Source organism: Mycena indigotica, assembly GCF_014461135.1.
Source record: "Mycena indigotica strain 171206Taipei chromosome Unknown Mind.scaff0015, whole genome shotgun sequence".
Classification (NCBI taxonomy): Eukaryota; Fungi; Basidiomycota; class Agaricomycetes; order Agaricales; family Mycenaceae; genus Mycena; species Mycena indigotica.
In genome coordinates this window covers 748,306-771,424 of record NW_023503014.1, presented here as the reverse complement: position 1 = coordinate 771,424, position 23,119 = coordinate 748,306, and the positions used below count along the sequence as shown (strand labels likewise).

The window sequence follows — 23,119 nt, the reverse complement described above, 5'->3', positions numbered from 1 at the left end:
GGGCCTAGGAACAACAAGTAAGTGTAAACAGATGTGCGATGACAGCCGGCTGACCGCTTTGCAGATCAAATTAATTGACTGCGTATCCTGCTCATTCCACTGTTTCTCAACAGGCAGATCTGCTTGGTGTACCAGTTCATGAAGTGTTCGCTATTCAACGTCAGACTTGTTTCCTTCCATAGTTAGATACTTACAACAATCAGATGGTAGTGCTTGTTGGCCTTCTGGCTTCCAGCAAGTTGGAGGCTCATGTGCACGCTCTGGCCACGTTGTTCCCAAAGTGAAGAGGCAGGAGCTATGAATAGTGAGCCGGGCATTGACTATGAAATCCGAAGACTTACCAGTATCTGTTGCAGTCTTTGTGTTTCTGTCTCTTGCTGCAGACAGAGGCTAATGGTCAGTGTTAGTATTAGAATGGCCATGAGTGGTGGGTGTAGTTGCAATAGATGGCAAGGAAGGGCGTGCGACTGGTGGACGTGTATGACACATCTGTCAGGGGAACCCCCGCTTCGGCCTCCTATGGACCCTCCGAACGCATCCGAGGCGCATCCGACCGGTGCCCCCTTGGACGCTCCGACCCACCCCGACCATCGTCCCACGGCCTCCTTCGCCCGCACAATCACCGATCCGTCAAGACCCTCCCAACGATCACCTTGGGACAGAGCCTGCGACACCGCTCAGGCCTTCTGCGCTCTATGTCGGCAGTCACGGACGACCAGTATATAGTTGGCGCCCTAGCAGGCGGACCCTTAGAGTTTCTTCTCTTTGGATCCTCCCCTGCTAGGTCGGTCCCTCCGTGTATTTCCCGTAGCTTTTATTCACGCTTTGGATCCTCCCCTGCTAGGCTTTCGTCGGAGTCTCCAGGGTTGCCCTTACAGCAGAAGAAACTCTCTACGAGATTAACCGGTCAAGATTGCCAGGTTTGGCGCTGATTCAGGCTCGGAGTACAAGTCCGTACCCCCCTCGTCACCGCCCCTGCCACTTGACCCCTCCTCCTCTGCTCTTGTCGTCTTTACGCCCGCTATGTCTACCGGAGCTGCTCCGGACGCTGACGCGCGCATGGACGCACTTGAGGCGAAACTAGACAACCTCACCAATATCCTCACCCACCTTGCTTCCCAGGCTTCCGCTTCCGCTGCCGCACCACCTTCGGCAGCTCCCGAACCGCCTTCGGCATCTCCGAATGCCCCCGACGCGGATGCGTTATTTGGTGACATTACTGTCGCCTCAAAACTGGTCTTACGGCCAAACCCCCCGTTTGCGTTTAACAGAGATCGCAAACGTGGCCGCGCCTTCCTATACGCGGTCAAGACTTACGCCCGGCTTGCCCCGGAGGCCTTCGTGGTCAACGGAGAGCCGAGCGAAGAAAAGGCCGTCCGCTACGCCATGTCATATATGGCGGAGGGACCTGCCCAGCAGTGGGCAGAGCGTCATGGAAGTAAAACCCCGTTCCCCTTCCCTTGGTGGAACCTATTCCTCTCCGAGTTTCGCCTTCGGTTCGTTGAGGAGAACGAGCAAGACCTTGCGCTCGCCAAGTTGGAAAGCGTGGGTTATCACATGGGAACGCGGGACGTCTACGGATACACCGACGACTTCCGAGGACCTAATGGACCTCGCCGGATTCGAAGACGCGTTGGTTAAGGTGACCAAGTACCGCCATGGACTTGACCCCCTGATCAACAATGGCATCACGTCCTCGAACGACCCCCCAGACCTCCGTGACTATCTGGGCTGGCGCACTCGGGCTTTCCGCCAATACGAAGCCTTGGTACGGGCGAAGCTCATCAAAGGGACCACCCTGCGGACGCCCTTGGGGGCTCCGCGTGGCGCATTCCCTATCGCCCGTTCGGCAACTCCATTCCCCATCCGCTCGGTGGCCGCACCTGCGCCACCCGCGGCCCGCGCCCCCGTCTCGGTACCTCCGGCTCCCGTCCCTATGGAGTTGGATCATACTAGGGCTCGGGGCGCCCCTCGTCGAGCCTGCTTCAGATGTGGCGACCCCAACCACTTGGCTCGGAATTGTCCGCTCCCCGCCGATGTTCGCCATGTGGACATCCTTGACGAGGTAATCCAGCAACTTGGCGATGAGATGCTGGGAGAGCTGCTTGCGTGGCTGTCCGATACCGCGGCCTTAGCGGAGGCGCATTCGGAGGCTCCGGCAGAGGATTTTGTCCCCCCGCGACGAGTGACTGGTGTGCCCTCGTTCGCGTCCATAAATCGTTTCACTTGTTTGTATGATGAATCAACTCCCTTGCCCTACAACGAGCCTGAAACGAAAGACGCACCCCCTGCCCCCTCCGAAGCCCCCGTTCGGATTCGCCGACTTGCCTGGGAGAAAAAGTTACCTGGCAGCTATACCATCTCTGCCGCTCCTGGGGTTAACTCGCTCCACCTTCCTCTCGAACTTGAGTCCACTGCAAACGCGCTCAAGCTCTCCCTCTCAGGTCTGGTCGACTGCGGAGCCACTTCGGACTTTATCGACACAGAATACGTCAACCGAAACAACGTGCCAGTCCGAAATCTCTCAGTACCCATACCGGTCTACAATGTCGACGGTACTCCCAATGATGCTGGGTCTATTCGCCAAATCGCGGACCTCGTTCTACGGTACAACGGACACTCCGAACGCGTTCAGCTGGCTGTAACCCACCTTGGGAAACAGGACTTGATACTCGGATACTCCTGGCTCAAGAAACACAACCCCGAGATCAACTGGGAAACGAAAGAGGTGAAAATGAGTCGATGCCCCCAAAGCTGCTCCACTTGCCGCGATGAGGAACGGACCGAGCGCGCTGAGGTTCGGCGCCTCCGACTCCTCAAATCGTGTTTGCTCTCGGGCGCCTTCCCCACCGTTTGCGCTATCGATATTGCCGGTCCAGACGATGCTGACGATGAACTCGGAGCTACTTCGGACCCTCCGAGTCCCCCGCCAGACCTCGACGACGACGAGCATCTTGAAGACGGCGACCGCATCTTCTACACCTCCTTTCGCCCAATCGAGGAGATTCGCGCTGCGAGCACCGTGTCCCAACGCCTTGCAGAGGCCTTCGCCCGTAACTCGGCCCCCCCGCCTTCGGAAATTCCGGACTGGGCTAAGGAGTTCCAAGACGTCTTCGACAAGGAGTCCTTCGACACGTTACCAGAGCGGAGGGCTTGGGACCACGCTATCGAACTCGTTCCCGACGCGAAGCCCGCTAATTGCAAGGTGTATCCGATCTCCCCCCTTGAACAGCGCGAACTTGACGAGTTCATCGAGGAGGGACTTGCTACCGGCCGTATCCGCCCTTCGAAATCTGATCCTCCCCTGCTAGGTCGGTCCCTCCGTGTATTTCCCGTAGCTTTTATTCACGCTTTGGATCCTCCCCTGCTAGGCTTTCGTCGGAGTCTCCAGGGTTGCCCTTACAACATCGTCTGAGCAGCTGGGTGAAGAGTAAGGTTTATCTACATGCTCGTAGAAGCAATTACTGACCTTGTTCACCGGAATGAACATTTGACTTATGCGCAGCTGCATGTCCTGCTGCAATCTCAGCACGGAGATGAGTAACCTCTTCTGGGTGGTGCGTCAAGTGCATATCTGAATGACTTTAAACTCAAACTGACCTAGGATGGTTTCTCCGTGATCGTTCACCATGTTCATGATAGGTATGTTTGCAATAGGTGCATTCACAATAGGCGCATTGACAATAGGCGCGTTCACAATAGGCACATTCGTGATTAGTGTGCTGGTGGTAAAGACAGTCGCAGCTTGCTTCGGCTTGGGTTTAGGTTTGTGCTTCACATTCTTTTTCGATGGGTTTGGTGTATTGTTGACCGTGGTTTGCCCAGTTTGGACCTGTTTGATGGCTTCGCTGCCAACCTTGCCCGTTGCACTGGGAATCGGAACCCGGAGGATCAACCCCAAGTTGGTCTTGATGGTATTGGTGGTTTGTGTCAGCGCGTTAGCGGCGACCTTCGAGGATGGCATGGCGGATTGAAGTCAAGAGAAGGATGTAAGTGTTTTGTCTTTTATATGATTGTGTGCTTGCATGTGATCTCACAAATTTCAGTGATGTGTCGCAATCGCAGCCCCTCTCCTATCTCTGTTCAAGACAACGATAGTCATGCCTCCCGCAAGAAGCAAGTGCACCACTGAGCTTGTTCTTTGTATCTGCTGGCGTTGTATTCAATGTGGGAAGACCAATGGCGCTCGTATTACTCGCCACCATTATAATCAGCACCGTCACAGCGACCACTGTGGAAGTACTGGCTTGTGCAGTGTTCGCCAGAAGAACGGTCGATATGTCCGGGATTGGGGGAGCACGAATGGAAAGATTTCAGAGGGAAATGAGTGGAAGAATTCGTGTAAGAGTGAAAGCAAAAGTGAATGTAAAATCGCAGAAACTCGTTCCAGTCGTGAAGCTCGGCTCGGGGCTCGGGGACTCGAAAGGCGCAAGAATCTGGTGGTCGGGGGCTTGGTATTCACTAGCAACTTGCCCTCGGTGGAGCAATCTCGGCACTGGTTGCAAACTCGGTGGTGGTTGGGGTGTGAGGAGTTCTATTAAATGATGATGTAGACTACAAACAAATAGCCACATCAAATATTGATGATGGGCGTCCTAAAGCAGAAACTACCTCATATGGAAAATCTATGAAAGGGACATTTCACACTTCCACAGTGGGAGGAACTTGAATCTCGACCTCGAGATTGCCGGAATGGAAGTGGGAATGGATCGGAAACCAATGACGAAAGTACTCAGCCAAAGGGACACACGGTTGGTTGCGAAAGATGAGCGTGGATGAAACACGGCGGGAGTGTGTGACTTGCCATCATTTTGTCAGAAAGCGCCGCCAGAGTGTCGGGATCAAGCTTACTCAAGGTGGTGATCATCTCTGTGAAGTGGGCTCGAAGGGCGTTGTCGAACAGCAATCTTTGAATTAACTGCATCGATTTAGCTTGTTGACACTTGACGCACGGCATTAGCATGCGCGGCTGGTTGGTTCGATGCGTGTGACGTCGGCGAGGGGCGTGGGAAATCAGCGGCGCGATCTCGGGATGGGAGGAACTCGGATTGAGCGGACCGGTGTGCTCAGCAGCGCGAATCGGGCGGAACTGGGGAAGAAGTCGGCTCGGATGGTGTGGGAAGGTGGGCATTCTAAAGGGGAAACTGCCTCATATGGGAAAGCTACGTAAGGGACATTCCACACTTCCACACCACCTCATTGGTCATCCTTCGACACTTTATTCGACTACTGTCAACAAGTACTTTGAAGACTTTGAGGAGGAGTCAGATGCTGAGGGGAGTGGTTACAAGGCTACACTGCCAGTTGACACAACATCTCTTGCTGCGTTGCACGATACTGGCTCCAGTGACGAAGACAATCTGGCTCCTCATAATCAGGAGGACAATTCAGACGAGATGGAGGAGTTGTCACAAAACTTCGGACATGTCTTACATGTCGAAGAGTTGGTCCAGCGACCTGTGGTTGTGCATACAATCCTTTGGGAGGTTCCAGAGGATGAAGAAGAGGCAGATATCACTGTTCCACTACGGTCAACAAGCCCAAATATGGCAGACGATGAAGATATTGATGCCGACCAGGCAGTCTATGATTGGGAGTGGTATGATTGTATTGCGCGAAGCCGACAGCTCACTGCTGCTCACAAACTGGCTGGTGCAAGAGGTATGCATACCTGAAACCCCCAACATCAGGTCGGAAAAGTGAATTAGCTACTGCTGGACACCCCCCTCCCTGTGTGACGTCACACCACGTGATTGCACGTGATGTCCCAAAAAGGCAATTCCTTGATGGGCTCCAGAAACTCATGAAAATGTCATGCAGTACTACTAATTTCCTCTATATATAGTGTCCCTTCTTGTGCCCTCCACCCACATTGACCCTGCAGACATCATTATAAACCCAATTTTAGCTGCGGGCATAGCTGGCAGGTGTGACGTGGCCATGTCATCACCACCTAAATAGGAAATTCCTATCAAAATGCTTATACATGCCTCAGAAGAACCTCAAAATCTGCTTTCAATGACAATTATATGCATTCTGAGACCATTAATAGCATTCCTAGCCACTCTGTACCCTATAAAAGAAAAGTGAATTAAGGCCACCAGACCACCCCCTCCCCTCCCCCCTGACGTCTCGGCTTGCGCTGGCGCATACCCCTTGGGCTGGTGGCTTGTTCTCATGTGTCATTCGTGAGGGTGGGCAGTCTTTTCTCGTTACTGCTATCTGCTGACTGATACGGGTTTTAGGTCAAACACTACAATCGTATGACCTCAATATCTGTCATGCATATAGGTGGAAGCTCAAGAGCCATCTTACTGATGCCGAATTCAAGTCAATACCTATGGCCTTTCCAGTGCTTTTCAAGGGTCACAATGCGCTTCCCAGTTTGGATGAGCACTGGTCCCGTGTTGCTGAGCTCTCCGAAGTGACGCTCGAAACATATGACTGTTGCATCAACTCTTGTATCTGCTACGTAGGACCATATGCGGATGACACCGACTGCCTTTTTTGCAAGGAGCCTCGAGTCCGGAGTAATGGCAAACCCCGAAAGGTTTTCAATTACATTCCCCTTATTCCTCAGCTGCAGTCGCTCTTCCAGAATCAAGCTATGGCAGAGTTGCTCCAGTACTGTGCCCGTTTTCAGGCGGAGGACAAGACAATCAAAGATGTCTTTGACTCGAGCCTTTAACTTAACCTAGGCGGGCGTCCAGTTCCGAAGTATTTTGCCAATGACCGAGATATTGCTCTGGGCCTTTCAAGTGATGGTTTCACTCCGTTTAAATGACGTCGGCATACTGCGTGGCCACTTATCCTATTCAATTATAATCTTCCTCTGGAAATTCGATTTCATCTGGAGAATATCATCTCTCTTGGTGTTATTCCTGGTCCATCGAAGCCTAAAGACATGTGATCATTCCTTTATCCACTCGTTCGCGAGCTTGTGCGCCTTGAGGAGGGCCTTCTGACATATGATATTATCTCCAACAGCCAGTTTCTTCTTCGCGCCTTCCTTATCCTTGTTTTTGGTGATATACCGGCAGTCTCTATGCTTATGCACATTAAAGGCCATAACAGTTATTCACCCTGTCGCATGTGCAACATCCACGGTGTCCGTATTCCGAATTCTACTAACAACACACTCTATGTTCCTCTTGACCGTTCCAAACACCCTGACATCCATGATGATATGATCACCATATACGACCCACACAACCTTCCACTACGCATACAAGAGGAGTTTATGGCACAGGCTACAGCTGTTGATAATGCCCGTACCAAGACAGATGCGGAAAATCTGGCTCGCCAGTATCGCATTAAGGGAACAGCCATTCTATCCTGCCTCAACTCACTCAAATTTCCTGATTCCTTTCCATACAACTTCATGCATCTTAGGGCTTGGTTTGTAAAGATTTTGGGGGTTATCAAACGGTTTGATAAAAATAGCCTCTTAAACCCTGTTTATAAACCGGTTTTTAGGTTTTATAAACCAACTGAGCTGATATGACGGGAGAGATCAAAATTGCCTTTTTGGGAAATTTTGCAGCAAATTTTAGTGTTTTAATTTCATGATTTTAAGATTCATAGACAGTAGGGGTTGAAACAGCCAGGATATATCAACTATCACTTGTAAGTTGGCATAACATGGCTAAGTTATATATATATATCATATACAATTTATTTGAAGTTATCTTATCAGCAGATCTTGGATGCCCTGTTATGGATTCTTTATACCACTGAAAATTTATAATGATCTTGATAATAATTAAATCTATATGGTTAATATAGTATACACATCGGGGATTCGCGCAAAAACGGGGGCCCGAAGCAGGACTTATTTGTGGGAAAACCGGCGCCAAATGGGGTCAGCCAATTGGATTTAAATTAAGGCCACGGATTTCCGCCGCACGTGACTCGGAAATTACCTTATTTGGTAATTTCCAAGTCACGTGCACCATTGGTGTCAAGTAAGTCTGGTTTGCTAGCTTTTTTCCTTTTGATGTGCTTACTAATATAAAACCATAAAACAGGGGGTTTCCAGCCAGGCTGTTTATAAACATATAAAACAGGGGTGTTTATAAACCGGTTTACAAACACCCCTATATAAACCAAGCCCTAATGCATCTTATATGGGAGAATCTTATTCCCAATCTCATCCTATTGTGGACCAACAAGTTCAAGGGGCTTGATGAGGGCCTGGAGCACTATTCAATCGATAGTGCACTTTGGGCTGCTATGGGAAGGACACAGCCAAAGCAGGAGGGACAATTCCCAGCGTATTTGTGCCCAATCTTGCCAAAGGTGGTTTTCCCATATCCGCAGAGATGCACTCCATCTGGGTACAGTTTATTGGACCGACCCTTCTGCAACAGGCATTTACCCATGTGAAATATTATGATCATTTCATTCTTCTTGTTCAAATCCTCAATAAATGCCTGGCGTTCGAGATTGCCAATTGGGATGGACGAGATAGACTGGCTTAGGGAAAAAATTCCAGAATGGGTCCAAACTTATGAGAAGTACATTATTACCCTTTTTTACCTCTTTTTCTTATTTAAAAATCAGGTTTTATTACCAATATGACCCAGCTCGACTCTCTACCTACACCCTCACCATTCATGCTCTTCTCCCTATTCCTGACGCCATTCTGTCTGCTGGGCCGCAGTGGTGCTATTCGGCATATCCCATGGAGCGATATTGTGGGCGTCTCCAGCCCAGAATCCGGAGTCGGACATTTCCATGGGCCTCCTTAGATCGATATGTCTTGGAGCTCGCACAACTCTCACAGATTGGAAAGCATCAACCTATCTTGAGCAACCTATGAATCAACCAGGACTAGGTGTAGCATGGTTATAGGATGAAAATGAAAAACAACCTATGACAGCAGTCAACCTACAGTTGGATGACGGCCATGTCCAAATGCGGATGCAGCCAAGGTTACAGCTGACCTATGATTGGTTGGTAAGCAACCTGTGTGAACTTCACAATGAACCTTTCCATTTGAGCCTTAAGGCTGGCAGATAAATTTCGGATTTTTCTTTTGTGAAAGACAGGATTCAAATGTGCACTCATTGCTTCGACTACAGGCAAGGCATTACATTATGTACAGCAGAACATCTCGTTGTCACATCACATGGACGCTCTGCCAGTTGACACTGTATGTGTGGTCAGCGCAAGCCTGGTGCCAGCGAAGTTGGCAAGCGAGCTGCGACTCACCCGGCTGGCGCATTCTCACACCCGACCTTGTCCGTGCTGGTGAGGCGTGGGCCATTGGCGCAGTTGTCGTGCGCGCCGCCCGACGTAAAGAACTCGAGGCCCGTGAAGGAGTCCTCCCAGAAGATGCTGCGCGCGCTGCCGCCGGAGGAGAGCGCGATGCAGTCGCCGGGGCGCGAGCGGTAGCTGATGTCGATGATCTCGCCCTCGCAGTTCGCGCCGACGAACCACTGAATCGTCGCGGCGTCGGCGGCGGCAAAGAAGGCGATAAAGCGGCCGGCTGTGATTAAGCGCATGGAGTGCTAAGCAAGGGTAAGCTTGGGAAGCAGGAGCCAGTGGTAGGGGCGACGCACATCAGTCTTGGTTGAGGGTGGGGAGTTTAGAGACAGGGTTCAGGACGGTCAACGGCGTATTTATGGCCTTGGTAGGGTACCGAACGGATGCGTTGTCCGTCCATCCCGTCTACTCGGACCCGATGCGCCCATGGATGGAGCCTGGCCTAAGACGGAAAACATCACCGCGAGCGATCCTCGCCCCTGTCTCCTCTAATCCAGGAGGGGCTGCCGGCGCCCTCGTGTGCAAAACGACTTGACTGTAGCCTGGAAGATGCCGGACTAGTACTGTGTCCACAACACAACGGATGCTCGCGCCGGCCCCTTTGTGCAGGGGAATCAACAGCAGCTGCCGGTGCCCCCGTTGCGAAACGACCAGATTTGCCGGACCGGGTCCGCAACAAGCGCCCCCGTGCCGCCGAAAACAAAACAACACAGCAGGCTGGGCGAGGCGCTTGGAGTGTGCTTCCCGTCGCGATTGTCCGTATTGCCACGCATAGCCAGGGCCTCCCATTTCATATTCATATTTCTTAACCGCCGCGGCAAACGGCTCTGACGTCAAGGATAAACAGCGACTGCTGCTGGGATTAGACACAAGTAATAACAAGTCCAAAGCAGTAATTAAGTACCCTTTTAGTGATGTCGCACGATATGTGCACACAAAAACACAAATAAAAACAGATGAATGAATGAGGGGAGGCCGGCGGTGGGCAGCGCATGCGACGTTGATTGGTGTGCCAATGGCGCTGAAGAAGATGCCGACCCGTGCGCGGAGCTGTGGCTTCCGTCGGCGGAAGAGTTGCGTGGTGCAAAAACGGAGGGCACAGTGAGGACGATGCTGTCCAGGTCTACACAGGTGGGTCATCAGAACTGCGTTGAACGACGAAACGCACCGAAGAACGACTGGTTCACCCCCGCGCGATTCGTGAGCGTGATTTTATGCGTCCCGGCAGCGAGGTTGGACGCGAAGTACTTCAGAGTGGGCGCTTGTTGCTCGCAGGTCATCCCAAACGCACCACCGCAGCCAGAAATGCCGCTGAGCGTCTGTGCGGGCTGCGAGTCGAGCGTTACGGTGTACAGCCCGTGGTCGTTCTTCTTGTCGCCGAAGACATAGATCGCGGAGGCTGGGAAGCGTGAACGGAGGTGAAAAAAGGTCGGGCTACGGACACACCGCTGAATTCGAGCTCGAAACTGGCGTTATCGTCGTTCGTAAACGTCGTCCCGCCTCCGCCGAAGTTGGGCGACTTGTTGTTGCCCCAAGTGCCCGAGTACTTGATCCGCGGGTCGGTCTCTTCCAATGTCTGGTTCGTGACGGTCGCGCTAGGTTGTCTGTGAGCCCAAAACATGTGAGAGCTGAAGGATAACGCACCCAGCCGGCGCCACCTGCACCACGGTCCTCACAAAGTCCAGCAAGAACCTATTTCCACCCGCATCCGAGCCCTGCTTCCCCAGATTGCGCAGCGTAAGCGTATGGGGGGCATATGCGAGGCTGGCGGTGCTGTAGAGGATATATGGTGCCGACGCGTTACTCGTAGCGTACGCACTGTGGACTGTTGCCTGCCCGTCAAGCACCACCTCCACCGAGCCATACTCCGGGCCAGATGCGCCGACAATAGTGACCGCTGGGCCTGTCTGTGGTGCTTAATCACTTGGCAGAATAGAGGACATTCTGACGCACCGGTGAAGTTCATACTGACGCCGGCACCGACGACGTCCGTGGAGTGGAAAGTGCCCATAAGCCATGGACTGCCCGCCGCGGAAAACGCCTTGCTCGACGGGTCTGGCGTTGTCCACGAGCCCTGGTCGGCGTATGTGAGGATGCTGTCGAAGTCGTCCGCCGTCACGTTCACGTTCACCGCGCCGGCATCCATTGCTGGCGGGGCCAATCGCTGGGTAAAAAAAGGGAGGAGGAGAAGTGAGCTAAGCGTGATTGTGATAAGCGTGACGCCGCGCTGTCACGGGCGGTGATGGCGATGATGGCGCCACGCGTGTTCCGGTATCATTTCCAACTTGCTTATGGAGCATCAGATTGAACTCAACGGCTGGAGCACGGATCCAAGACAGCCAGCTTAATTGTACTGCATGCCAGTGGTCGCAGACATAGCTACTTATTGCTATAAGGATAATACACTTAAGTTACTTGGTGGTATTATGCATAGACGGTACTTAACTTGAATATAATAGACCCGAACAGGAGCCTGGACAACGGCGTGAAGACACCGCATTTGCACTATTTACGCATGTCATTCCCGGCTCCGCAGCCATTGAGCCCGGGCATAAAACTGCAGGCGTCGCCCCTTTCGAGCTCCATCTCAGTGCCATGCAACACATCGGCCTTCTCGGACTCGTACTCCTCGCCGCCTCCGCGGCCCGCGCCTCGCCGGCATCCTCACCATTCTTGCCCGCAGCACCACCGCGTCAGGTTCTGTGGTACGACGGCGCGGGCTGCACCGGCGAGGTGATATACACGACTAACGGCGCTGCCAACAACGATTGCGTCTATGCGTCACCAGATAAAAGAACTGCACGTAGCATGTCATGGACGGGGAACACCCATCGCATCGAGTTCTTCAAGTCCGGTGGTAGCCAGGACTTCTGTAGCCGCGCCGATACCGCAACCGGCGTTCCGGGAAAGAGCTTCCGGGAGGAAAACGGCTGCGCCACCGCGCCAGACGGGTGCGTGCAGCATTTCTCTCGCAATGCAGTGTGGCTGACCGGAATGCGCAGCTTCAACTGGGAGAGTTACGTCTTCTGGGGCCCCCAGAATTAGCAGGAGAACCCTACATCGCCCACCGAAATCCTCTCCAACTTGTCTAAACTTGATTGTCGATTGGTAGTAGTGGGACCTATGTTTTGTTCTATGTATCAGTGACAGAACCATTTCAAGTTTATTGATGTTTCCGTACGTTAGTTTTGCATCGTTAGCACTGGGGTAAATCATCTGTTTATGCCGCCCGGCTTAGCAGCACATAGTTCCGCGTCACCTCCCGAACGCTCTCCATCATATCCTGCGTTCCCTTGGTCGGTGCCCAACCGAGTGCCCTAGCGCGGCTCGCACGACACCGGGCATTTGACGCTATCAACGCAGCCTAACACCGTCAGCTAGCGCCTATCGAGTTTTTAAAAAAAGCGACCGCACCAGGACGGAAATGGGAAAGTATTGCTTCATTTCGGCTTCTGTAAACGCAGTGGCCGTAGTGGACTCTGCAGACGCAGCGCCGGCGGCAACCGAGCGTTTGCGAGATGACGTCCGCGACGTCTTGCATCGCGTAGGATCCATTTTCGGCGAAGTAGAAGCCAGAGGCGCCGCTTCTCGGAGGGGAGGCGGAGAAAATGAGCATGAAGAGGTCTGCGACTGGGAATATTGTCAATAAGCATATGCCGAACAGAGTGTCTACTTACGTTCATGAACTTCGACATGTCCCCATACATTCTTCCCTGCGCCTATGAACCCGCCGCGCTTCCTGGCAACTGCGGGCGGAACAATGTGCGTGAGCAACGTGTGGTGTGGGCGCTGGATGCCGCGCTCGACGAGGACGGTGCGTGCGATACCGTAGACCATCGGGGGGACGACAATATGGCTTTTGATGTAGCCATTGTCGTCTGACGCGAGAAGGGCGAGGTCAACGGGGCGGTGCAGCTGGGTGGGCGCAATAGTTGCCAGGCGCGCGATGTCCAGGTCGTCCCAAATAGGCGAGGCACTGTAGTCACCCATGGCCCCCATGTCGGCGATGATTCCGGCGCCAGACTGCAAAAAAGTCCGCGTAAGATGAAATGCAATGGAAAAACTGACACGCACCGTGTGGATGACCGTCGGCGCCTCACCCGTCCTCTCAAACCGCATCTTACAGCCGGCAAGGAGTGCCTCCGCTGCCCCGATATTGTCGCTCTCCGCCTAATGCCCGCTTCAGCACGTGTCACCATCGAGGAAGGGCTCACCATCGAGAACACCACGTCTGCCTCCGCTGCGAGCCGGCCCAGCAGCGGGGCATCGTTAGTATCGCCCACCACAGCGCTGACTCCCAGCTCCTCCAGCAGCTGCGCCTTCCCCGCATCGCGCACTAGGGCTGTGATATTCAAGTTGTCTGTGTTGTTGCGGGAAGACTTGACAGGTTGGAGGAGCCGCGCAAGGACTGTGCCGCCGATGTATCCTGCAGCGGTCAGAGGTCAGCGGTCAGCGGTTGTCAGCCTGGAGCGCACCAGTGGCACCGATGAAGAGAATCTGCTGCGTCGCCATCGATGTCTGGGCGGAAGGTCTGACAGTGTGAGAACTGGAAGCGGCTGGACGAATGCTTAAAAGAGAGTACCAAGCAAACAGTAGGGTAACCTTGCACTGCCGGGGGAGGGGTCGGTCCCTCTTAGTCTACAGATGATGATGGTTTGGGTGAGAAGACTTGCCACGTGTCAATCACCCGCGTGACAGCGTGACCACAGTCACATCGGTTTCTTTGGCCGAAATATTTCGGCCGGTCACAGGTCACAGCCCATTCTTTTGGTTCCAAAGCGTCCCGCTTTGGAAGAATCTCAAAAGTTTGGCGCCTTCGGTACGCTGAATTTCCTATTCATTCCTGGCATGAGTATTCTGTGTGAGCGACTACTGTAGCAATTTATTTAATTCGGCGTGCCAAAAGGGTGTGACACCGGCGCCGAAATTAAATTTTCGGCGCCTCCTGTCAATGTGTGTGACCGCCGAAAATTTTCGGCGTACTTAGCACCTGTGGATTCCACATATCCTCTCTAATGAGAATGACCATTACCCCCCACTGGTCATTCTAATTAGAGAGGATGGCTCTGAAACCCCTACGCTGTGATAAATACTCCAATAAAGCTACTATAAAGTGAATGAATCCCAGGCTGAAACCTCACAAGGTAACCTCGGGCTTAGACACTATGTAACATCACATCATCACAAAGGGATTAATTAGAGACTAGAATACAAGGTTATTATATAAGGAAGAATACTAGCTAATGAGACCATTGAGGAACTTAGGCTAGTTGAGGTCCCTAGCTTACAGAATTATATCGCGTGACAAATTTCCAAAAAGGGAAATTTTTGCCATTTGACAGCACAATCATCAGATAATGTCACAGATTGTCACAAAACCAAAGTTGTATATTTCATCCAAGCAACTTTCATTAAGTAACCTATAGCGCCAGTTAAATAGTCATGCCAGCACTAGCCAATCACTAACTGATCTACAACTGATGAGCCTCTATCTCCATAACAACTTGAGGTAAAGACATGATTCAAGTACTACCAGGAAGCTCTTGAGTGGTACCATTAATAAACCATGCTATTTGATTACTGACCCATTTCCTTCAATTAGGCCGGTCACGGTCACATGGGATTTTTTGGCCGAAATATTTCGGGCGGGGCACAGGTCACAGCCAAACCTTTTGGTCCCAAAGTGTCCCAATTAGGATGATTTTCAAATTTTCGGCGCCTGCGGCGCGCCGAATTTCCTCATTAGGCAATAGGTCACGCGAAAATTCGGCCTACGGCCGAATTGAACATTTTGACCAAACGGTCACGGGTCACAGGCCCGCTGAATTGATCGAAATAGGTCAGTAATATCATACCATATGATGACTGTATTTGGCTCTTAGTTATAACAAAGGGAATATCTGGTACTTAAACCAATGTGTGGTAGATGACTTATATGTTCAGATACTCCCCACCAGGGCTCTGATATTTCAGTTTCAAAACCTGAGTGAATATGATACTAGCAAGACAATGTATCCACACATCAGTAGTATTTAATCTCCATCAACCATGGAAGATAACTATGGATCTCAAGCTAGTCAGGGCAGATAAAGCTGGGAGAGTGCTCATTTGAAAGGTATCTCATTCTACCATGATCCCATCTATCTAGCCATCTTATCATAGTACCATTACATTGACCTATGGACTGCCAAGTATAATGAAATACTGAGGTATGGAGCATTTTGCTGATATTTTGGGACTGCATCCATGGAATCTCATGATTTAAGTTAATATAGTGACATATGATAGTCCACTACACCTCCACCCACCTTTGACCACACAGTCAGTGCTAGGGTCATTCAATTCTTAGAGACCTTAGGTGCTATATAGCCCAGGATAGAGATCTGCTATAGGGGCAAGGGCACCATCTTCTGGGAGGTGGACTATATCCCTACTGATAGGGATACTCAGATCCCCCAGATTCATAAAGGTCATGCCGTGGTGAACTTATTATTTTTGGGATAGATAACACTGATAATGGTACTGTGAGAGATCCACAATACCTATAAAGTTGATTGAAGTGCTGGACAGGTTAATTTGAAGGTCTATACCATTCTACATTCAAGTCTTAGATCATACTTGAAATTATTTTCTGACCAGTTGTAATAGCGAAGACACACTCTTTTGCTCTATAGGTACCTACCCTCTCTTCAGGTACCTTCAGTGGCACATGCTAGAACCACAACTGATTATAGTACAGGGTCCTAGTAGACATCCAAATATCCTCATACACCCACCTCAATGTCCAGTACTCAGTTTAGAGGCCCTACTATTCATGTAAACTAGTTCTGAACCCAACCTATCTTTGAATGTCGACCCCAATTCATCCTCCATAGGCATTCAGAGATCAATCAATGTATGTGGGAAGGTCTAAACTCCTCAGTGACTGAATTCTAGATATTTGGATCTATGATCAACTACCAGATGATAGCTGTATTGTCAATATGATGTGCAATATAATTCATGGGAATATTAGGCAATAACAGCAGATTACATGCATACAAGATAATTTGAGGGATATTATCTCATCAGAGGACCCCCCTGTATACTTCCTACCTACCTTAAATCCATAAGGGGTCCCTCACCACTGAGTGAGTTATTGGGAGATTGACCCTATAGAGTGCATGGCAGATATACAGATGTATGGGATGTCTAAAAATCAATGGGTTTCTTAGAGCTATGATAGACATTCATTAATGTATAACCCAACTTGGATCATGATTATCCATGCATTCTTGACCCAGCTATCAAGACATCATTGTGCTTGATTAAATTTGAAACAGAAAAAACTACAGAAAAGTGGTATACTAGGATAGTCTAAAGCTATGGGACTATGATCACTTCAGAACATATAAAGGCTAGGTAACTGCCTACCTCCTAGTAAGACAATCATCTGAATCCATCGAGAACTCATGGAGATATGACGAGATCAAGACATCTGATGGATATCTACTAGGTAGTGCAGCACACAGATAATATTATATTGATAGGGATATTTCCTGAGTAGTACTTCAATCAGCTCTGTAGCCTGTCCAGTTACTAAGATATCATCTTATCAGTTGTAATCAGCTAGTGATTGGCTAGTGCTGGCACAACCATTTAGCTACTACTGTATGTTACTCAATGAAAGTTGTTCATATAGACAAAATATACAACGTTGGTTGTGTGACGATGTGTGATATTTTCTGATGATTATAGTATCAGATGTCAGAAATTTCCTTTTTTGGACATCTGTCACACTATCACTATGTAACATTGTGACTCTGGCGCTGAAATAAGCACAAGTTACCTAAGGGTGTAATTATCTATAGCACAATACACTCATATCAGAGTTTGTGAGAAAACCCCTTTGCGACGTCACATACCAGTATCAAATTTCAAGCCCGAGTCTTAGACTATAGAACCCAAGTTACCTCAAAGCTTGGGATTTATGCACTTTATAGCAGCTTTATTGGAGTATTTATCACAGCGTAGGGGTTTCAGAGTCATCCTCTCTAATTAGAATGACCAGTGGGGGGTAATGGTCATTCTCATTAGAGAGGATATGTGGAATCCACAGGTGGTACTTAGCGGCCCGGAGGGCCGCCAAATTTTTTTTGATGGTCTGATGGTTGTTTGACATTCAGCATCTGGCTGTGGGCCCGCGACACGCCGAAATATTTCGGCGTCGGAGGGCTGGTGTGACGCGTGACCGCCGAATTGAATAAATTACTACAGTATTTCTATGCATAAAGAAGACACTCACAGACACAGGCACATCAATGACCCCGGAAACTGCATCTATCAACATTATTTGTAACTTAGTAAGGAGTGGTTTAAGTTGAAGTCGGGTCTTGTGGATGGAGTCAAGTACATTGAGAGCAGCTGCAGCAAGAAAAACTAGTTAATATGTTTTTGATATATATCTGAAACATATTTTATCGTATGCACTTACTCTTGATATAATAAAGTACAAATATGATATACCCTGATCCTCAAGATATACTTAATACTAACTAGACAGGCTGGGGCTACGCCCCAGCTTCAAATGGTGTTTCACAATTTTTTGCAGACTGAATGTGCCAATTTTATTCAAAGCCTTAGATTGGACTTGTTTATGGTACTTGATGTAAAATCTTGATTTTACAGCTTTGTGTCCCAATTAGACTTGACAGCTTTTCTTACCAAATTAGGGTTTCAACAGCAGTAGTCCCAAAAGTGGAAAGTAAATAAATTGCTAAAGCTGATGCTAAGCATGTGCACACATTCACACGACATCTGCTTAATATAAGAGTAATAAGTATGAGTATGATATGCAAAATTGTGTATCATATCTGTATTTGGACAGCACTATTAAGTAGGCTTTCACACCGGATTTGGTAAAATATAGAAACTGTGTTCTAGATTCTGTAGAATCAAGAGTACCAGAATTTAGAGCCAAATCAACATGTGGAGCAAGGGGGAAGGAAGAAAAAAATCAAGGAACATATGCACTGAAGTTATTTTAAGGGCTCACAGGCGGACCAACTGAGCATGACATTTGTGACATTTGTGACATTTGTGACATTTGCCTATTTTGGCAGGTGGTCCCTACAGTGTCATGCGTGCAACGTGCCGAGCAGGGGAAACAGGCCGGAAGGGCCATTAGGCCATGTCCAGGCAGTTGGGTGGGCCCCAGGGCAGAATTGGACTGGGCCGCAGCTGGCTAGGCACCCCCAAAACCACAAAGTAGGGCGTGTTTAGCCTCAAACACGTCCCGGGTAAAACACTGGCCCTTTAAACAAAGGGATGTAACATATAAGGAGGTCTAGACACATCATAAACGTGAAACAAGGGGCTGGGACGCGTTAGAAAAGAGCTGAAACAGCCTTAGAGGCAGGCAAATGACCGCGGAGATGCTGTGGGCTATGGCCAAAGATTAGATAAGGCGGGGGATACTCAGGTATAAATTCCCACTGTATGCTACAGTAGATTTCAGAATACAACACGCTCCTCATAGCGGTTCTATTGCTCCCTATAGTGGAAAGTTGAACTTGCTACCCTCAAGAACGTCTAGGATGATGACAAACCTCTGATTGTTGAACAAGTGCTGATTTGTTTTGATTTTACGAAACCTTGAAGTTCTAGCTTGACGTGAAGGTATGAAGATGCAACAACATACCAGATGTGACTGTGACTGTGACCACTACCATTTTGGGTTTTGGTATTTATGTGGGTTGGGATCATTTTAAAGTGGGTTGTAGTTGTGGGGATGTTTGAATATAAGAGGCATACTTAGTGTGTTATCTTTATTCTACCCTACATCAACACCTCCTTCCTCTCCATCCAACTCAAGAGTATTATCATCATCAACACCACCAGCACCACCAACACCACTATCACACTTCCCATCATCTATATTATCACTGCCATCAATAATCCCATCACACCAACACAACTTTCACTACCTCAACTTGTTCATTGTCATCTTGCTCTTATGGGTTGCAGTATAAATATACTTTTTATGGAGCCCTAAACACACAGATCTTAATTTGGGTGTTTTGGTTGTTTGCGGAGTTGTTTCTGCTTTCACCATTGCTCTCATTTCACATGTTTCAATAGTCACATGGTCCAGCCACCAGCAGATAAGCTAGCACAAGTATGATATCAGGGGAACCCCTGCTTTGGATGCTCCGACCCACCCTGACCCTCGTCCTCAGCCTCCTTCACCCGCATAATCACTAATCTAGCAAGACCCTCCCAACGATCACCTTGAGACAGAGCCTGCAATGCCACTCAGGCCTTCTGCACTCTACGTCGGCAGTTACAGATCCGGGACAATCAGTATATAGTTGGCGCCCAGGCGAACCCTTAGAGTTTATTTTTTTTTTGGATTCTCCCCTGCTAGGTCGGTCCCTCTGTGTATTTCCTGTTACCTGTGACCATAGCCCTTTTTGAAAATAATCTCCCTAACACGCAACTCCATCAAGCCATCTATTAATCCCATATATTTCTTGTAGTTAGAATATATACTACAGTATAGTGTGCATTCTAACTAGAAATGTTTCTAACCCTAGCCCTATGCTGCAATAAATAGAGTTTAAAGTTACCATAAATGCTTAGAATGTATGTGTTATATCCCGTGCATCTTCGGACGCTCCGAGGTTATCCTTGGAGTGCAACAGGGTGTTTACGCAATGAAGGTATCTGAGCGTTTCCCTTCAAACTGTTAATCTGCATGCGGACTCCCTCAGACCTGTTCAGCTCCTCCAACCATCAACTCGGATCTTTATCCATTTAGACTTTCGTTTGTTTACTTATATCCTTTAGGCATTCACCTTGTTTCCTTTGCCTCATGTATGTCCTCTTGTTCCCCTTACTTTCTATGCCTTTGTACTTATTCCGCATATGCCTTATGCTTACCACTTAGTATAAATACTCGTACTCTATACTCCTGTACTTCAGTTTCGTTATTAAGGTTTCTTGCCTCGCTCTCCGCTCTCGTCCGACTCCTCCCTGCGTTCTAAGCCTTATCGCCTTTGGCTTCTCCGAACGTATCCGCAGAAGTTCACGTATTTGTTCAGACTTGCTTTCGGCCTGCAAGAGGATGAGGACAAGAGTGTATGAAAGAGGATGTGATATGTTAAGAATCAGCTGCTACAAGTCGTAGGGATGTCGGCCGTGCCCGTTGAGACGGGGGGAACGGCACCCGCCAACGGGCACCCGTTGCCGTGCCGTTGGCAGGGCTGGAACCTACATCCACGGCGCGGCTACAGGATGGCTGGTTCCCGTAGTTGCTGTCGCATCGACGGCTGCTACGGCCGTCGTACGGCTCGACGGCTATCGCAAATGTCATAGAAACCATAGATTAGCAAGCCGAAAATCACCACCCATTTGTCATATCACGCATGATAAGCATCCTGCTTTTCGCCTCCAGGTAGCCACTGGCTGAAGCATTTCTTTCCCTCCGACCTGATATCTCCGAGACCGCCCACTGCACCAGACCGACGGCAGCAACCTCTCTGCCATGCTCAGGAGTCACCGCCCGCTCTGCGCTTACAGCCAATAATTTTGCCGACTGGGGCGTTGGTGGGCCAACGGACTGACCTTTCGCGTTTACGTGACCTGAATACTTCAAATGGGAGATGACACTTGTTGCGGAAGGCTTCCGGAGCCATGGGTATATATTTACTTGAGAGAAAACACGAAAATTTACATTTCCCAGATCCCAATGGCTGACGAGACTGCTCTCGATGCCCATGGAAATCTCAAGCCAGCAGAAGAGCTGACATTTTACCACTCTGAGAGTGATGAACGGCCCATTGGTGCGTCTTTGGTTTTCTTCTTTCTCGTTGTTGATTGTGATAGCCACTCAACAACCTCTTCGTCGCAGCGACCGCCCTTGTTAGACCGACAAGCTCACAACGTGGCTTGAAGTGGAGAAGATGGATGAGGATGGGAATATCCTGAAACCCCGTGTCCCGCGTCCTCGAAAATCAACTGCGGCGCAAGTCAACTTTATTGCTGAAACCCGGAGCGAGGAGGAAGACGACGACTTCACGGATATCGATATGCCCGGACTGCAGTCGGAATCGGACTCTGAGGACGGCAACTCCGACCTTGAGGTCGACAATGACGAGGTTAGCACGGTATTTGTCTCAGAAACCCCATTTACCAACACCAATCCTCTAGATTGCTGATCTATTGACATCGAAGACTGTGCCCGCTCGCAACAATACAACATCGGCGACCACTTGTTTGACCAACACGAAACACAAGAACATGGCGCCTGCCGCTTTAACTCCATCGAAGCGCTCCGCTATTGCGGCAGCAGCCGCGGGGGATGAGGAGGATTCAACATCAGCAACCCGGGTATGTATTGTTTTCTTCTGCGATATCGGGCCTGCTAATTCTTCCTAGTACAAGAACCCCATCTATTTGTTCTTCAACAGCGTTCCGAAGAACAGCGAAGGTACCGTCGGTCAGAAAGGCGACAAGCATTATATCTGCCACCATGGTGTTATTCGCACACCGATCACAATCACCAAGGCCATGCACCATAATACGACAAGTATGTCATATCTCTGATTCCCCCGAGACCGTAGCTAATTCCCGTTCAGAGCTGTCTGTCCATCTCAAGAAGCATGCTCCAGCACATTACCGCCTTTTTATGGCACTGTACACGCGTCGTGACAGCCCGCCCACCTAGCAAGAAGTGGATCTTGCTCGTGGAACCATCGACATCGACAGCAATAAAGCCCATGCCTATCTATCTCGTTTGGAGGTAGCTACGGAGAGTATTGTGCAGGCACTTCAGAAGCAGGCGCAAAAAGCGCAGGTGTGTATAGCGCCACCTCTTGTCTGTTATTGCGCGGCTAACTGGTCTCCAAAGGGTGAGTTCGAGGATGAAGTCTTCATTGGACTTCTGGCTGAATGGATGGTCGCATGCGATCAGCCATTTGAGGAGGTGGAACGACCAGAGCTTGTCCGCTTGCTTACATACACTCACCATGGGGCGACGCGCAACTTCAAGGTGCCCAAACGAGCGGCCATTCGGACTCGCATCATGAAAATGGGGGAGGATACAGTAGAAGGGACGAAACGAATGTTTGCGGTATGCATAGCTCCACCGTCTAGGCCTGTTTGCTAATTCGGTGCTGTAGGAACTTGAATCGAAAGTTAGCATCTCCCTCGATGCATGGACTTCGCCCAACCAGTACGCTTTCCAAGCAATCATTGCACAGTACATGACAAATGATGGCCGTCTCGGTGTCAGACTGCGGGTCGGGCCGTGCAAGGACTTCTCCTAAGAACGCGCGCCCGGAACAGAACAGACGGGTAGTCGGGCCCGCAAGTACGGCGGGCGGGGTAGATCGAAACCGAAAGGGCCCGTGAACTCGGTCCCTTGCCGTAGTCGGTGGTCGAAGGTTCGAATCGGGTCGTGTCGGGCCCGATGAGTCGATAGCGTCTCCTTGCACGGAGTAAGGTAGTTCTTCAGACGATCTAAGCGATAGAGTACAGAGTACACTATCGCGCCTTATATACGCGGGCCCGCAAAGGGGGTGATCGGACACCCTGGCCTCTCCTCTTCCTCCTCGCTCCCGTTCCTGGCCGCAGAGGGGACGATCGTACATCCCTTGCGGGCCAGGCGCTACTCCTGACCTCCTAGCACTCCTCCCCAGTCCCCTTGTGTCGAGTTGGGCTCGGCGACGGCTCGACGCGTCGTTCTCGGTCACGTGCTTCCCACGTGTGCGTTCCTCCTACTGGGGCGCATGTTCCCCGTCGTCACGTGCTGCGTGTTGCGGGCCCGCAATCGACACCAGCGCCGGAGCGGACGGGCCGGGTCTTATCCGTG

The 23,119-nt window shown here is 50.1% G+C and overlaps 3 protein-coding genes across 3 annotated transcripts; 1 reads left to right on the top strand and 2 right to left on the bottom strand.

The window, feature by feature from the left end:
- Positions 1-8,457: 8,457 nt before the first annotated feature.
- On the top strand, positions 8,458-8,821 carry MIND_01335100 (uncharacterized protein; the record flags this gene model as incomplete). Its single annotated transcript, XM_037369798.1, has 2 exons — positions 8,458-8,516; positions 8,563-8,821. 2 exons carry the CDS (start codon positions 8,458-8,460, stop codon positions 8,819-8,821), a joined length of 318 nt encoding a protein of 105 aa, XP_037213794.1.
- Positions 8,822-10,175: 1,354 nt separating this feature from the next.
- Positions 10,176-11,413, bottom strand: MIND_01335000 (uncharacterized protein; the record flags this gene model as incomplete). The annotated part of the gene is made up of 5 exons (XM_037369797.1): positions 10,176-10,390; positions 10,436-10,666; positions 10,714-10,862; positions 10,912-11,170; positions 11,221-11,413. 5 exons carry the CDS (start codon positions 11,411-11,413, stop codon positions 10,176-10,178), a joined length of 1,047 nt encoding a protein of 348 aa, XP_037213793.1.
- A 1,074-nt stretch (positions 11,414-12,487) lies between these two features.
- Positions 12,488-13,779, bottom strand: MIND_01334900 (NmrA domain-containing protein; the record flags this gene model as incomplete). Its single annotated transcript, XM_037369796.1, has 6 exons — positions 12,488-12,631; positions 12,677-12,897; positions 12,945-13,290; positions 13,342-13,437; positions 13,482-13,693; positions 13,743-13,779. 6 exons carry the CDS (start codon positions 13,777-13,779, stop codon positions 12,488-12,490), a joined length of 1,056 nt encoding a protein of 351 aa, XP_037213792.1.
- Between the last annotated feature and the right edge of the window lie 9,340 nt (positions 13,780-23,119).